The sequence below is a fragment of the Poromitra crassiceps genome (genome assembly GCF_964638095.1).
Source record: "Poromitra crassiceps genome assembly, chromosome: 3".
Lineage (NCBI taxonomy): Eukaryota > Metazoa > Chordata > Actinopteri > Beryciformes > Melamphaidae > Poromitra > Poromitra crassiceps.
Window position 1 is genome coordinate 73,680,526 of NC_139625.1, and position 17,552 is coordinate 73,698,077.

At 41.9% G+C, this 17,552-nt stretch overlaps 1 protein-coding gene across 1 annotated transcript; it reads left to right on the forward strand.

The window, feature by feature from the left end:
- Positions 1-10,197: 10,197 nt before the first annotated feature.
- On the forward strand, positions 10,198-14,438 carry LOC310773261 (arrestin domain-containing protein 3-like; the record flags this gene model as incomplete). The annotated part of the gene is made up of 5 exons (XM_083633147.1): positions 10,198-10,456; positions 11,291-11,403; positions 11,532-11,628; positions 13,885-14,144; positions 14,247-14,438. The coding sequence occupies 5 exons, from the start codon at positions 10,198-10,200 to the stop codon at positions 14,436-14,438; spliced, it is 921 nt and encodes a 306-aa protein (XP_083489273.1).
- Between the last annotated feature and the right edge of the window lie 3,114 nt (positions 14,439-17,552).

Genomic DNA, 17,552 nt, shown 5'->3' on the forward strand with positions numbered 1-17,552 from the left:
AGCGTTCAGGCTGGTATCACCTCCCAGGGACCACCAGAGCGTTCAGGCTGGTATCACCTCCCAGGGACCACCAGAGCGTTCAGGCTCGTATCACCTCCCAGGGACCACCAGAGCGTTCAGGCTCGTATCACCTCCCAGGGACCACCAGAGCGTTCAGGCTCGTATCACCTCCCAGGGACCACCAGAGCGTTCAGGCTCGTATCACCTCCCAGGGACCACCAGAGCGTTCAGGCTCGTATCACCTCCCAGGGACCACCAGAGCGTTCAGGCTCGTATCACCTCCCAGGGACCACCAGAGCGTTCAGGCTCGTATCACCTCCCAGGGACCACCGGCAAAACTGGACTCAATTTCTCAGGTAGTGAAATAAGGTGACCCCGAACCCGTCACTCTCCACCCCCAAGTTCATGCATCTGAGGTGCATTCTAATACTTGGTTGTATGGCCGGATGGGAAGTCTGCAGGTGGTGGTTGACATAACAGTGTCCAGAACATTAGTGTGCATGCATTGTTGTTGAGAAACACCATGTTGGAGGAACTTTCCCTCCACAGTATTATCATCAATTTTTTTTGAATAATTAATAATAATTGTAACACCATAACACCATTTCACTAACTACGACCACGCCACAATGGATTGATGGTTTATGAGAAGGGGCCGGAGGGATGAAGGGATGAGGGGAAGGGATGAGGGGATGAAGGGATGAGGGGATGAGGGGATGGGATGAGGGGATGAGGGGATGAGGGGATCAGGGGATGAGGGGATGAAGGGATGGGATGAAGGGATGAGGGATGAGGGGATGAAGGGATGACTTGAATGGAAGTATGAGCAGGTGTCTCAAGGAACCGGGGAATGAGACTCTGGATGGGGGAACTGCGTCGGCGATGGATGCTCTTCATGGTCTTCATGGCTCCATCTTATCCCCAGTGGTTCCTAAACTGAGATGGAAGATTAAGGGGTTGGGTGGGAGGGATGAGTTTGGCCTCAGACGAGAGCGAGAAAGGATCTTGGTTTGGGGCGTATATGTAGGTGGAGCGAATGATTGAATCCAGGTGGGACGAGGGATTGACTGATTGAATGATTGAATGAGTGTTTGATTGTGGCGTTTGCCTTGTTCCCGAACTTTAGTTATATCATAACTTCATATGGAAATGAGGCTTTTTTCTTCTTCCGAAAGTTGTCCCGCTCGGCCGTTGCTCCACCTCCTCTGCCGATCTGCGGGGAGTAGGCTAGCATATGCTTCCTCCGATACATGTGCTGTCGCCAGTCGCTTCTTTTCATCTGACAGCAAAGAGTTTCACCGGCAGGAAGTATAGCGCGTAGGAGGATGATCCTCCGAGGATCACACTATTCCCCCTACTTCCCCTCCCCCCAAACAGGTGCCCCGACCGACCAGAGGAGGCACTAGTGCAGCGACCAGGACAGAAATTAACCTTTTTCTCAGTTGACGTGGGAATATTTTGCAGCGTTAGACGCAGAAATAATCACATTGGTTGAGTTAAACAGTGATGGATGGTTGAGTTAAACAGTGATGGATGGTTGAGTTAAACCAGTGGTGGATTGTTGAGTTAAACAGTGGTGGATGGTTGAGTTAAACAGTGATGGATGGTTGAGTTAAACAGTGGTGGATGGTTGAGTTAAACAGTGGTGGATGGTTGAGTTAAACAGTGGTGGATTGTTGAGTTAAACAGTGATGGATGGTTGAGTTAAACAGTGGTGGATGGTTGAGTTAAACAGTGGTGGATGGTTGAGTTAAACAGTGATGGATGGTTGAGTTAAACAGTGATGGATTGTTGAGTTAAACAGTGATGGATTGTTGAGTTAAACAGTGATGGATGGTTGAGTTAAACAGTGGTGGATTGTTGAGTTAAACAGTGATGGATTGTTGAGTTAAACAGTGATGGATGGTTGAGTTAAACAGTGATGGATTGTTGAGTTAAACAGTGGTGGATGGTTGAGTTAAACAGTGATGGATTGTTGAGTTAAACAGTGATGGATGGTTGAGTTAAACAGTGATGGATTGTTGAGTTAAACAGTGATGGATTGTTGAGTTAAACAGTGATGGATGGTTGAGTTAAACAGTGATGGATTGTTGAGTTAAACAGTGATGGATGGTTGAGTTAAACAGTGGTGGATTGTTGAGTTAAACAGTGGTGGATTGTTGAGTTAAACAGTGATGGATTGTTGAGTTAAACAGTGATGGATGGTTGAGTTAAACAGTGATGGATTGTTGAGTTAAACAGTGATGGATGGTTGAGTTAAACAGTGATGGATTGTTGAGTTAAACAGTGATGGATTGTTGAGTTAAACAGTGATGGATGGTTGAGTTAAACAGTGATGGATTGTTGAGTTAAACAGTGGTGGATGGTTGAGTTAAACAGTGATGGATTGTTGAGTTAAACAGTGATGGATGGTTGAGTTAAACATTGATGGATGGTTGAGTTAAACAGTGATGGATTGTTGAGTTAAACAGTGATGGATTGTTGAGTTAAACAGTGGTGGATGGTTGAGTTAAACAGTGATGGATTGTTGAGTTAAACAGTGATGGATGGTTGAGTTAAACAGTGATGGATGGTTGAGTTAAACAGTGGTGGATTGTTGAGTTAAACAGTGATGGATGGTTGAGTTAAACAGTGGTGGATTGTTGAGTTAAACCAGTGATGGATGGTTGAGTTAAACAGTGGTGGATGGTTGAGTTAAACAGTGATGGATGGTTGAGTTAAACAGTGGTGGATGGTTGAGTTAAACAGTGATGGATGGTTGAGTTAAACAGTGATGGATGGTTGAGTTAAACAGTGATGGATGGTTGAGTTAAACAGTGATGGATGGTTGAGTTAAACAGTGATGGATGGTTGAGTTAAACAGGTGGTGGATTGTTGAGTTAAACAGTGGTGGATGGTTGAGTTAAACAGGTGGTGGATTGTTGAGTTAAACAGTGGTGGATGGTTGAGTTAAACAGGTGGTGGATGGTTGAGTTAAACAGTGGTGGATTGTTGAGTTAAACAGTGGTGGATGGTTGAGTTAAACAGTGATGGATGGTTGAGTTAAACAGTGATGGATGGTTGAGTTAAACAGTGGTGGATTGTTGAGTTAAACAGTGATGGATGGTTGAGTTAAACAGTGATGGATGGTTGAGTTAAACAGTGATGGATGGTTGAGTTAAACAGGTGGTGGATGGTTGAGTTAAACAGTGGTGGATTGTTGAGTTAAACAGTGATGGATGGTTGAGTTAAACAGGTGGTTGAGTTAAACAGTGGTGGATTGTTGAGTTAAACAGTGGTGGATGGTTGAGTTAAACAGGTGGTGGATGGTTGAGTTAAACAGTGGTGGATTGTTGAGTTAAACAGTGATGGATGGTTGAGTTAAACAGGTGGTTGAGTTAAACAGGTGGTGGATGGTTGAGTTAAACAGTGATGGATGGTTGAGTTAAACAGTGGTGGATGGTTGAGTTAAACAGTGGTGGATGGTTGAGTTAAACAGGTGGTGGATTGTTGAGTTAAACAGTGATGGATGGTTGAGTTAAACCAGTGGTGGATTGTTGAGTTAAACAGTGGTGGATGGTTGAGTTAAACAGTGATGGATGGTTGAGTTAAACAGTGATGGATGGTTGAGTTAAACAGTGGTGGATGGTTGAGTTAAACAGTGGTGGATTGTTGAGTTAAACCAGTGGTGGATTGTTGAGTTAAACAGTGGTGGATGGTTGAGTTAAACAGTGATGGATGGTTGAGTTAAACAGTGGTGGATGGTTGAGTTAAACAGTGGTGGATGGTTGAGTTAAACAGGTGGTGGATTGTTGAGTTAAACAGTGATGGATGGTTGAGTTAAACCAGTGGTGGATTGTTGAGTTAAACAGTGGTGGATGGTTGAGTTAAACAGTGATGGATGGTTGAGTTAAACCAGTGATGGATTGTTGAGTTAAACCAGTGGTGGATTGTTGAGTTAAACCAGTGGTGGATTGTTGAGTTAAACAGTGATGGATGGTTGAGTTAAACAGTGGTGGATGGTTGAGTTAAACAGTGGTGGATGGTTGAGTTAAACAGGTGGTGGATTGTTGAGTTAAACAGTGATGGATGGTTGAGTTAAACCAGTGGTGGATTGTTGAGTTAAACAGTGGTGGATGGTTGAGTTAAACAGTGATGGATGGTTGAGTTAAACCAGTGATGGATTGTTGAGTTAAACCAGTGGTGGATTGTTGAGTTAAACCAGTGGTGGATTGTTGAGTTAAACAGTGGTGGATGGTTGAGTTAAACAGTGATGGATGGTTGAGTTAAACCAGTGGTGGATGGTTGAGTTAAACAGTGATGGATGGTTGAGTTAAACAGTGATGGATGGTTGAGTTAAACCAGTGGTGGATTGTTGAGTTAAACAGTGGTGGATGGTTGAGTTAAACCAGTGGTGGATTGTTGAGTTAAACAGTGGTGGATGGTTGAGTTAAACAGTGATGGATGGTTGAGTTAAACAGTGATGGATTGTTGAGTTAAACAGTGATGGATGGTTGAGTTAAACAGTGATGGATTGTTGAGTTAAACAGTGGTGGATTGTTGAGTTAAACCAGTGGTGGATTGTTGAGTTAAACAGTGGTGGATGGTTGAGTTAAACAGTGATGGATGGTTGAGTTAAACAGTGATGGATTGTTGAGTTAAACAGTGATGGATGGTTGAGTTAAACAGTGATGGATGGTTGAGTTAAACCAGTGGTGGATTGTTGAGTTAAACAGTGGTGGATGGTTGAGTTAAACAGTGATGGATGGTTGAGTTAAACAGTGATGGATTGTTGAGTTAAACAGTGGTGGATTGTTGAGTTAAACCAGTGGTGGATTGTTGAGTTAAACAGTGGTGGATGGTTGAGTTAAACAGTGATGGATGGTTGAGTTAAACAGTGATGGATGGTTGAGTTAAACAGTGGTGGATTGTTGAGTTAAACCAGTGGTGGATTGTTGAGTTAAACAGTGGTGGATGGTTGAGTTAAACAGTGGTGGATGGACCCAACAAACTAAGAGAGGATAAGAGAGAACTAACCCTATAATTGTGATGAAGCAGAATTCTTGTTTGCAAGTGAAAAAATGAAATGTAGGCCTAGGGTATTATTTTCTTTCGACTAGCTACACCCGCTATAGCTGCTGTAGTTCGGTCAAAAGAAAATAGTCCCTACATGAAACTAGAGCTGCAATGATTATTCGAACTACAGAAAATTCATCAACTATTTAAAAAATAATCGATATTCATTTAAGACACATTTTTAGGAAAAATACAAAAATCAAGTGTAAACGCCAATATTTTCTTGCTTCTTTAGTCTTCTATGACAGTAATTTGATTATTTTTGGATTGTGGACTGTTGGTCAGGACAAAAGAAGACATTTGATGATGTCATCTTGGGCTTTGATCCCAGCACAGAGTCTGGCTGCTATGTCGGTAGAATACTGATTACTAAAATAATCAATAGAGAGGCAAAGTGACCGCCTACTTCCTGCTTCAGCACTGTACCAGAGATTTTCATCCGCCATTTAGTTTCCCATACACATTTCGTAAAATGCGTATACAAATAGTTTTACTGGTTCAAACCAAACGGTACAGATATATTTAGAAACAGGAGAGATCGCATAACATTCCACTGGGACCACAACGTTAAAAAAATGCGGGTTTAAAGAGCATGTATTTTCGATGTTGTTTTTTTAAAGTTTTGGTCCGAGTGAAATGTTCTATGGTCTCTCCCGATTATAGCGTTGGCTGAACCGTTTGGTTCGACAAAGTACAACTATTTTATAAGCATTTTACGAAAAGTCTATGGGAAAATAAATGGCGGATGAAAATCTCTGGTACAGTGCTGAAGCAGGAAATGACGTTCCACTTTGGCTCTGGCTCTCTATAGCTGCAGGCCTACATGAAAGTCCTCACAACAAGGTCCGTGGATTATCTTGAGTAACCAGGTCATGATTTCTGGAAACAGACATTGCTGTTGATTTTTTCAAATGTATTCTTCTTGTGCTTTAAGCACCACAAGCTGAGTGCCATCCAGTTCCATTGTATTCGAGAAAAGGCAGACATACGGGCGATATGTCCAAAACTCGGCAACTCACACCAAAATGATCTACCGTAGATCAGTCAGGTTCTCAAACTTTTTGAATGTTAAGTTAAAGGACGCCTAACCTGATACAAATTAGACCACGTCATTTTAGGTGCAAGGCCATTTGGCCTTCAGGGTCACAATTTTCTTTTAGGCCTCCATGGCCTCTGTGTAATTCCCACCCTGGTTACATCTGAAATGATCATTAGGTGAAGCAGACAGGAGATGTGCCAGGGCTTCTTGAACCAAGTCTGATTTAACCAAACTATCTCTAAGGTTCATCGACCTTTTGTAAGTGAATCTTTGTGTCTTTGAATGCATGGCCAATATTTGGATCTGATCTCAGTATGTGCCAAACCCCTTGAAATGAGGCTGAAAGTCAACACACTGTCATAGGGGGTCAAACCTTTTCTTTTGGCTTGGGGTTCTGCAGGTCTTGCCACGTGGTTCTTTTTGCTTTCTCTAAACATTTGTCCAATACATTTTTGTTGTATCCCCTGTCCATGAAGCTTTGGTACATCTTCAGCATGTTTATCAAAATCCTCTTCCTCGCTACAGATCCGTCTTGCTCTCAGGAATTTATTATAAGCCAAATTTGCTTTCAAAGATGGTACTGTACATGACATGACGAATAGTGCAATAGGTTGTTCCTATCTGTTTCTTTTCGATACATATTTGTGATTAACTTATCATCTCTTTTTTCTACCAGAACATCCAAGAACTTGATTGAAGGCATTCTGGTGTTCATATATTCATTGAAAGATTGGAGCTCTTAAACATATCATCAATAAATCTATACCAACCTTTTATATTTCAATCAAGAGAGACTCGTAGGAAGGATTAATAAACTTTATCGAACAAATAACCAGTTTAAATGTGGCGTATGACTTCATGATATGATGACGCTCCTCTTGAGATGAGAGGGGGGAGGGGGCGTCAGTGACGTATAGGATAGATAATCCCCCCATAGGGATTTCTACAGGAGCCATGACGTTGGTGGTGATCAGGGGAGGGGGTGGGGCGAGACAACTGCTCCAGTGATGATGAACAGCAGCTGAGGATGACGGCACAAATGTGAGTAATGACGTACAGTAGTAGCAAGGGCTCTATATACCACCACCACCGCTTAGGTGATTGGCTCAGCAGATCTGGAGAGACAGATGTCCTTAGCTGATTGGATATTGGGAAATGGAGAAAGGGGCAGTTGTGATGTCACTCGAGCAATTGTGATTGCTGTTAAAAATCTCGGTTTGACGTTTGACAGCGCCTTTAAATTTGATAAATAGGTCAGCTCTGTTATAAAAACTAGCTTTTTCCAATTAAGGCTCCTAGCAAAGGTAAAGGGCTATCTCTCCCCAAAAGACTAGAGAGGGTAATCCATGTTTTTATCAATACACGGCTGGATTATTGTAACTCTGTATGTTGGTATCGACCAGTCATTGTTGCATCCCCTGCAGCTTGTGCAGAATGCAGCAGCTTGTCTCCTCACTGCTAAGTGAAAGTGTGACCAGATCACTCGTGTCCACGCTCCACTGGCTCCCAGTGCCTTTTAGAATTGATTTTAAGATTTTGTTGTTTGTTTTTCAAGCTCTAAATGGGCTGGCACCTCAGCATCTAGCTGAACTCCTGCACTTTCATGCCCCTGCTCGAGCACGGGATCAGCTAATCAGCTGCTGCTGGTTGTCCCAAAGACTAGGCTGAAGACCAGAGGCGACCAAGCCTTTGGGGCAGCTGCCACTAGGCTCTGGAATAGCCTGCTGGCACATTAGATCTGCTCAGAGCTTAGAGATTTTTAAGTCTTGTGTCTGTGTGTGTGTGTGTGTGTGTGTGTGTGTGTGTGTGTGTGTGTGTGTGTGTGTGTGTGTGTGTGTGTGTGTGTGTGTGTGTGTGTGTGTGTGTGTGTGTGTGTGTGTGTGTGCGCGTGCGTGTGCATGTGCGTGCGTGTGTGAGTGTTGGAGACTTTTATTCTGAAGAGCTGTGTGAAGTGTAGGTTTGACTTGTATTCTGAAGGGCTTATGACATTATGACTTGCTTCCTCCAGTCTGCCCGTTATGAGCTGCTGCAGGCCTGGACGAACATGCCTGCTAAGAGCTCATTTTAAAACGTATAGATAGATCCATTTCTCCACTTGCTCTTATTCAAATTCATACAATGAAGTAGGCAATAAGACATAAGCATAAATCTGCAGAGTGTGGGTGAAGCTTGCCTGCTGAACTCACGTCCATAAAACAATTATGGACACAACTGCCATGAACAAAGGGCACAAGCATTTGTTTTTATTGCACTTCACACTGTACATACTGATTCATATCAGGAAGTTACATCAAGTTCCTGGAAGTTAGGCCTACAGGCAAATGTCAGGAAGTCACACTCGAATCCCCAATTGTTACTGCCTTTTCCTCATCTTTTTTTCTTCCGTTGTAGGCTACCTACATTTAAGTACAAGTAGGAACCACTGAGTATTTTATATGTACTGATTCATACCAGAAAGGTACACTGTAACTTCAGGAAAATTACATGAATGACGTGGAGTGACTAAAAAACACGGGCTATAATGTGTTACCGAATTATCTTATAACATTACTGACAGCAATGCTTCTACCTTACATTTCTCTCAAAATAATAACCTTTGTAATAGTTTTTCACATGATGATAAATCTGAATGCTTTCAAGCATGTCCTCATCATGTCTATGTTGAGTGTTTGCAGTTGAACATTGAGGCATGTAAATTCCTGAATGCTGGATGGACTTATCTTGTTGGATTCCATACATTACATTTTTCTGTATTTAGCCCACATCAGCCCAGTGTTTGTACTGAAATATTGGACACACCCACACAAGGAGCATGGCAGTAGCAATACATCTGGATTGAATTAACTCATTTTCACCCACACATTATCCTCATAACATAGGGCATAGGCTAACTCTCATTACCTGTATGTTTATATCTGTGGACAGTAGCATGTACTCACTCAAGCATGTATCACTCTGTCTACCCCATTTTCCCAAAGCAACATTTCATAGAACTGATCACTTTTAGAAAGGCAAGCCTTACTGGGCAAGCAAGACCGTAGGCTAGATCTAGCCAGGAAGGATTAATGAACGATGATAGGATTGAAGATGATCAATGATGCAGGGCACAGGCTGTAATATATGACTGTATTATATATATATTAGGGGTGTCACAATATATCGTCCCACGAAATTTCGCGATAGTAAAACGTCACGATATGTATCGTTGAGATGAAATCTCATATCGCGATTTTTTTTTTTTTCCCCCCCCCCCCCAAAAAATAGACTAAGAAACGTCTTTGTTTGTTGAAGTTCAATGTGTGGAAAGTAGTTCAGTTGAACAAGTCTCTGAAGAGACACATGAGAAGTTATACAGGAGAGAAACCATTCAATTGAGTTTCTGGCAAAACTGTTTACTTGACAGGAAAAACTGAAGATGCATAAAAAATAGACTAAGAAAAGTCTTGTTGTTTGAGTTTGAAGAAAAACTGAAGATGCATAATGAGAATTTATACTGCTGAGAAACCTTTTAGTTCAAAGTAAATCTAAGTGACGGTGTAACTCATTCTATTTTAAGATAAGCCTTATCTCCAATCTCATGTTTTTTCTAGTTGTTATTGTAATAACAATTTCCCACAACAGCATGTTTTGTATTTGTGCATTTCAAATAAAATACTACTTTTCCAGTCATATATTGTCATTATTCAAGTTTAAAAAAATATTGTTAAAATCGTATCGTATCGTATCGTTATCGTGAACCCAGTATCGTGATACGTATCGTATCGTGAACTGAGTGTATCGTGACACCCCTAATATATATATATATATATATATATATATATATATATATGTCGACCATCCATTCATTCATCCATTCCTTTTAATACATTTTGGAGAAGTCAAATTTCAAGTGCTGACAAAAAAAAGTGAGACTAAGATGGAGTGGCTTCCTCTTTGGGTGTCCACCTGCAGGCCATTGGTTAAGGTGGGATCTTGTAGCTTACTGAGTCATTTATGGGGACACGCCTTGCAACCTGTAGTCTCTGCTCATGATCTCATCTATAGCACTTGCTCCTGGAGTATTCGTTGCATGTCACATCTCTTTTCCTTAACAGTGATCGACCATGTCGAAGATTGTGAAGAGCTTTTCAGTGGAATATAAGCCCATTAACAAAAGCAACACGTTCACCAGCGGTGATTATATTACAGGGACAATTACATTGGAGCTGGCTAAAGATTGCAAAATCAATTCACTGTGTGTGAAGCTGAAGGGAATAGCACTAGTCCAATGGACGGAGGTATATTACTCAGACTCCCAAACTTTCCATGCCAAGGAGAAGTACCTCAGCATCAAGCAGCTTATCATTCAGGAGAGCCAGGGAAGTGAACTGGTTATTTATATTATTACATTCATTTCAAACCACAATATCCTGCTCCAATCAGAATCTCTCGTTTAGTTCATTGAAACATAAAATAACTCCCATTACTATTAATTGACACTGGTCAGATTGAAGTAAACACACGGGATGCATTAAAAAAACAGCCTAACTGACCACTGGGTTCATTGAATGTTTATTTTCCAGATTAGTTTTATGTTGTCAGAAAAATACTTTTTAATGACACAGTGTCAATAAAATGGGCCCCTTCTGTACGTTGTGAGTAAAAATACCTGTTGTCACTTAATGATCCGATTAAGACTTGTGGCTTATTTGTGTTTAAATATCTGGTTGAGAGCTCGTTGTGTTTACAAATCTAGAACACACTATCCAAATTGATAGAAATAGCGTGTAGCATGTGAAAATCAGTCGGTTAGCCTATACAGTAAATACAGTTTTCTAAAGCTCCCCTACTTTTGTCTTCCTCAAGCTTCTGCAGGTTTATCAGACACATAATACATTTACTCATTGTAGTCAGATTTACAAAGCTTGCTGAAATGGTAGCCACATTGGCTAACAGATTATTTATTGCTTTTCAGGCAACAGCAATGTTGGCCCAGGTTGCCATGTCTATCCATTCACCTTTCAGATCCCTGCACAGTGAGTTTATTAGTGGCAATTCAGTTACAGTAATTTTCACAGATGATTTGTGATACAGCAAGATTGGTAAAATGTGCGATAAATGTTTCTCTCTCTTTCTCTCTCTCTCTTTTTTACATTAGAAACCTGCCATCCTCCTTCCATTTTTCGGTTGGTAAACTTGGTATGGGGTGTTATGCAGACATCCTGTACTACCTGGAGGCCAGACTGAGTGGACCAATGAGATCTGACAGCATAGCGACAGCAAAGCTCAACTTTGTATCCACAACCAACCTGGACAGTAAACTACTGACGGTGACAGGCTTTTAGCACTGTTTAAATTATGATAATAGCACACATACACAGTCACGTTCACTATTTGACTACGGTCCTACTAGTTAACTACAGTAATGAGAAGTAACTCTGTATGTCTTTGCTTTCAGACTCCACAGCATGGTAACAAAGATCAGAAAATGAAGATCTTTGCCTCCGGATCAGTAGCCATGGATGTAAATATTGATCGAATGGGCTTCTACCAAGGTACATTTGCATATAATTAAGATTTACAAGCTAGCTGGATGCCCGGGTAGTGCACCTGATTGTGTCCTGGTCGCTGCACTAGCGCCTCCTCTGGTCAGGCGGAGGGGAACTGGGGGGAATAGCATGATCTTCCCATGCGTTACGTCCTGCAGGTGAAACAAAACATCTGACAGTGTTGTATAACTCAACATGCATAGCTCAAAGTTCATTTCGAATAAGGAGTTGTTTTATGGTAAGACAATATAAGACAACAACTGATGACAAAGCAGAGATGAAATTGGATCAATTAAACTTTTGGCAATAATTTCAAATTTGTTTTCCCCCATTCAAATGCAGTTCACTGATTCACATCCGGGCACAAGAGGCCTTTATTTCCTGAGTGTTAATTGGAAGGCAGCTCCGGCCTGCCAACAATGGGCGACTCCTCTTCACTATGGCTTGGTCATCTGCTCAGCCAGTGGTTGAATCATCTTTAATCACACTTAGTCACAGAGTTGCAAAATGATAACTTATCATGTCCTTCTGCAGGTATCTCTTAACTCATTGAGTGCCAATGACGACTAAAGTCGTCAATTGAAAAAGTAACGTTCAGTGCCAATGAAAGTCGTCAATTGCGTTTTTTGACGGTGGGACGTGGATCAAAGCCAGATCCATCTCCTGTAAAATTTTGGGGCATGTTGAATGTGTATAACCTATTTTACAGACCCATTAGGTGGCGACAGTGGCGACAGTGACAGATTAGAGAAAGGCGAGGGAAAAAGAGAGAAGAAGTCATGGGAAACGGAACTCGCATCGATATGCATGAAGCATAACGTTAGCTGTGCCTGTGAACAGCAGTCAATCTGCTGCCACAATTGAGCCCCTCCGTCTCCGCTGCAATAGCCCCTCCATATGATTTAGTTGCCGACACCAGTTTCTTTCTGAAAAGTTACATTATTCTCAGCTGGGAGCCGGCGACACGCTGTGAAAAAGCAGGGGGATGCAGCGCACTTTTCAGTGCAGACAGAGCAAACGCACTCGCAGAGCAAACGCAGCAGAGCCCCAGAGACACTCCCACGGAGGAGGAGGAGGGGGGTGGGGCACGCAGGGCAGCAGAAAGCCCAGAAAGCCCAGAATCGGACGCAGCTTCATCCCAGCTCACAACCGAAACCCCAGAAACGAGCGAGCCCGATCCAGACTGCCCCGACGAGCGGCCGCCATCCAGGCAGCAGAGACTCACCACAAGCAGCACTCAGAGCGAGCAGAGCCACCAGAGACACACCCACGGAGGAGGAGTTTGCAGTAGAGGGGGGGTGGGGGTGCTGTTATATTGAAGGAAATTACTGTTCAGATGTTTGAGGTCAGAAAATATTAGTTTCAGAGTCAGTGATTTGCTTGAAATGCTATATTTCACAAAAGGCTCAATATCTCCGCTTCTAAATAGAAACGCCTGTATTTGCTGTTTTTGACCTATCTTCTCCGGCTGATAACTAAAGAACGGAAAATTATATCAATAAACTTTTTTTTGCTGCTGATACAATAGTCTCATCGTTCTTTGTGCGTGTTCGGTGTTTACATAGTAATATCACACAATATTCTGTGGGCCTCGAGAAATCACTGAAAATGCTCTGAAACTCTGGCACTGGGAGCGTCCGTTCTCCAAAAGTGGCTGGCACTCAATGAGTTAAGCAGTAAGATGGCCATACAATACAGAAAAAATATATATACTGTAGTATCTCATCATAACTGCATATCATTCAAGTGTGGTGGGATCAACGAGAGAGCAAAAAGAGTAGTTTTATACTAGTATTATGTAGTGCAGTGCCCATTCCCCAGTTCAAAGTCGATCTAATGGACAGTCCAGGAGATACATGAAAGCCGTGACCTTATTGGTCGAATTGCACAAAATTCAACACTGCAATTTCTTGGGTTCCCAGCAGCCAAGTTTGAAGTCAATTGGACAAACGATTCTCAAGATAAACCACTTTTTGTGTTGCCAGTAGTTGGGGTATGTCGAATTGCATGAAATTCACCACTGCACTACCTCGAGTTCCCAGCAGCACTCACCCCAAGTTTGAAGTCGATCAGATTAACAGTTCTCATTGTTTTGTGTTGTCAGTAGGTGGCGCTATGCCGAATTGCACAAAATTTGGCGGCGCTGCACTCTGTCTGGTTTCCCTAAGCGGTTCTCGAGATATGCAAATGGACAGACATCCAGACAGACAGATGGTGTGTTTCATGTTCACTATAGCCTATGATTTCTGTTCTATTTTGCAGGAGAGGGGATAAAGGTTGTGACTGCCATTCAGAACCGCTCGTCCCGTACGATTAAGCCCAAGTACTGCATTTACAGCAAGTACAGTTTTTTTGCGAACGGGAGGAGGAGAGTTATTACCAAAGACATGATGCTGACAGAGGTGGGCGAACCCATCCCACGCGCCGCAAACCCGACTGTCACCAGGACCATCACCATCCCTCCCATCACTTGTGTGTCCATCGAAAACTGCAACATCATCAAAGTAGAGTACAGGCTCAGGGTGTGTCTCTCACTCTCCCTCTGAAAAACGTCTGTCCAGCTCTGTTACTCATCCCCAATGTACTTCTTGAGATATAATCATCACTTGCTTGCCCCATCACAGGTCTATCTGGAGGTCAAGTACGCCTCTAACCCAGAGATCAAGTTCCCAATAGTCGTCCTGCCTGCCTTGCAGGCGGCTAACGCGGAGCAACCACCTGCTAATCCTAGCTTTGGATTTGGGGCGTTTGGAAACCCAGACGACGTCGACGAGCCAGTATGGACCAGCTTCCCACAGAAGACATCCTCAGATTAAGGAAACCTTAGCAGCTAAGGTTTCCTTAATCGTTTACCAAGCAATTCCTTAAGCAATTCCTTATCATCTTGAATCAGCTAAGGCTTAGCTGATTCAAGATGATAAGAAATTGCTTGCGTTTTGATTGTGCCTTGCTGTTCTTAAACTCTATGATATTTTCACATCTGTCTGGACCCCCATTTGCTAAGATTTTGTCCCAGGGTTCCCCATCTGATAAGATTTTTGCTTTTAGATGTTTTATTACAGAAAGTGTATGAAACCCATCACCAACATATCCATCCATCCATTTCAACTGCTTATCCGGGGTCGGGTCGCAGAGGTAGCCATTCCAGCAGGGGACCCCAAACTTCCCATACCCTGGCCACATTAGCCAGCTCTGACAAGGGGATCCTGAGGACTTCCCAGGCCAGCGTGGAGATTTCACCTAGCCCTCGGCCTGGAATGGAGGACCCCACTTTGAGAACTTTGACCCTACTTTGAGAACCACTGATCTACAGTAGATGTAATAGCTTGATAAATATATCTACATAGATGGATAAATAGCATGACAGGAAAAATATGTATTTGAACTGTCCCTTTAAATTAAGTCTAAAGTTGACATTTCCAATTTTTTTGCAACATTTATTTACATCATCACATACCAGCAGAATACAGTATTACTCTTCACAGAAGACCAATCAAAAACTGTCATTAAAAGTCATTGTGTGATCCATATTTCTGTCCAAAATTGTCCACTTCTTTGTTCAAGATGAACATTCTAGAGCCGTAAAATAATGCTCTGGAATAAGTCACTGTACAATAGGCTATAATGATAAGTTGCACAATAATAATAAGTCACTCTACAATATAATAACATTATATAATATCCTTTTTAATAAGTCTCTTGGTTTGGTCTCTTGGCTCTGCTGCGTCCTCTTGTGTGACATGACAACACAGTAATTGTTGTTATCTCTTATAGCACATTCATTAAATATAAAGCTAATACTGGACATATTGAAAAAGCAATCCAATGCAAGCAATGGAAAAATGAAAACAATTTCATGGAAACAATAAATAATAGGCACTGCCCAATAAATCATTTGAGGAGAAATATGAGCCTGCAAATGTCACAAGATGGCCATCTGGACACTGAAATAATAATCCGTAGGTTGTTATTATTATTAGTTAATTCCATTGGTGACCCATATAAAATACAGTCCATTTGGTCTACACTACTGCATCAGCTACATGCGTTACTACTTATGGTCTGGCATATGTTGAACTTTCTGAAGTTGTTAATGAAGAAATGTATATACTTATATAGCCTACTTAAAGGGAACTATCTGTGGTGTCACCTGGAAGCAGCTATTAAGTGATTATTTATTTGTACTCATCATTGTTCTTATACAGCATCTACTGTACTAACAGGTCAGCTACGGCACTATGCAATACTTATCTCTAAGAGGGCCAGAGTTCTCATTTACAAAGGAATAAGTATTTGGCATGTTTGTAATTTGTGTTATTAATTTTTCCACTGAGTCGCTCTTCGCTACTAAATCAATTTAATCTTAGCATTAAGAACGAAGATAAATACAGTAAGCAATAATACAAATACCATTTCAGTATCATTTATGCTCCCTGCACTGTTTATTAGGGCTAATACTGTATGGCAGTGAAAAATATACTAAATGTGAAATACTACTGAAGATACTGCACTGCAAGAGAGCTAATATAAACGTCAGATTTAATACCTTGGCTGAATGAAAGTGCCCTCTATCCTGACAGTGTGGTGAAAGTCAATTAAAAAAGAGAGAAAGAAAACCAGTTAGTCGAAGCAGCAACAACAATAACAACAACAACAACAACAACAACCAATAACAGCTGCTGTACTGTATGAAACCATAAAAAAGACACACACAAAATATCTCCAATAACAAAAGCTTGAAGGTATTCTTTTCTACAGTGCCTTCTACCAGCGCTGCCGTTTTCCAGTGCATCATAACCAGACAATAACTTCAAAGCAGATTCTTCACAAAATGCTCCACTTCACAAAAAGCAAGAAAAGAAACTGAGAGATATGTCTTTGTTGTGGGCTTGACGGTCCCTCTCCAAGAGCGATAAATGATTCAGAAAGCCTGGTGCATGTATACTCATTCACCAGTCATTCTCAGCCTGGTGCATGTATACTCATTCACCAGTCATTCTCAGTCTGGTGCATGTATACTCATTCACCAGTCATTCTCAGTCTGGTGCATGTATACTCATTCTCCAGTCATTCTCAGTCTGGTGCATGTATACTCATTCACCAGTCATTCTCAGCCTGGTGCATGTATACTCATTCACCAGTCATTCTCAGCCTGGTGCATGTATACTCATTCACCAGTCATTCTCAGTCTGGTGCATGTATACTCATTCATTCACCAGTCATTCTCAGTCTGGTGCATGTATACTCATTCTCCAGTCATTCTCAGCCTGGTGCATGTATACTCATTCACCAGTCATTCTCAGCCTGGTGCATGTATACTCATTCACCAGTCATTCTCAGTCTGGTGCATGTATACTCATTCATTCTCCAGTCATTCTCAGCCTGGTGCATGTATACTCATTCATTCACCAGTCATTCTCAGTCTGGTGCATGTATACTCATTCATTCACCAGTCATTCTCAGTCTGGTGCATGTATACTCATTCACCAGTCATTCTCAGCCTGGTGCATGTATACTCATTCATTCACCAGTCATTCTCAGTCTGGTGCATGTATACTCATTCATTCACCAGTCATTCTCAGTCTGGTGCATGTATACTCATTCACCAGTCATTCTCAGCCTGGTGCATGTATACTCATTCATTCACCAGTCATTCTCAGTCTGGTGCATGTATACTCATTCACCAGTCAGTCTCAGTTGTTGCTTTTTTACGGGTGTGGTATGGATCGGATTAACGGTTTCTCACTCCGCCAAGAGGTTATGGTGTGTGACTCTCTCTCACATCTGCTCTCACGTCACATGCATCATCGATCGGAAGTCTTGGCACCAGGAGGCTGAACACGGTGGGGAAAAGGGGGGGTAAGGATTTGCATTCAATCATTTGAACTCATGTAGCCTTTCTTTATTTCACTTTGTTTGACCCGGTGAGA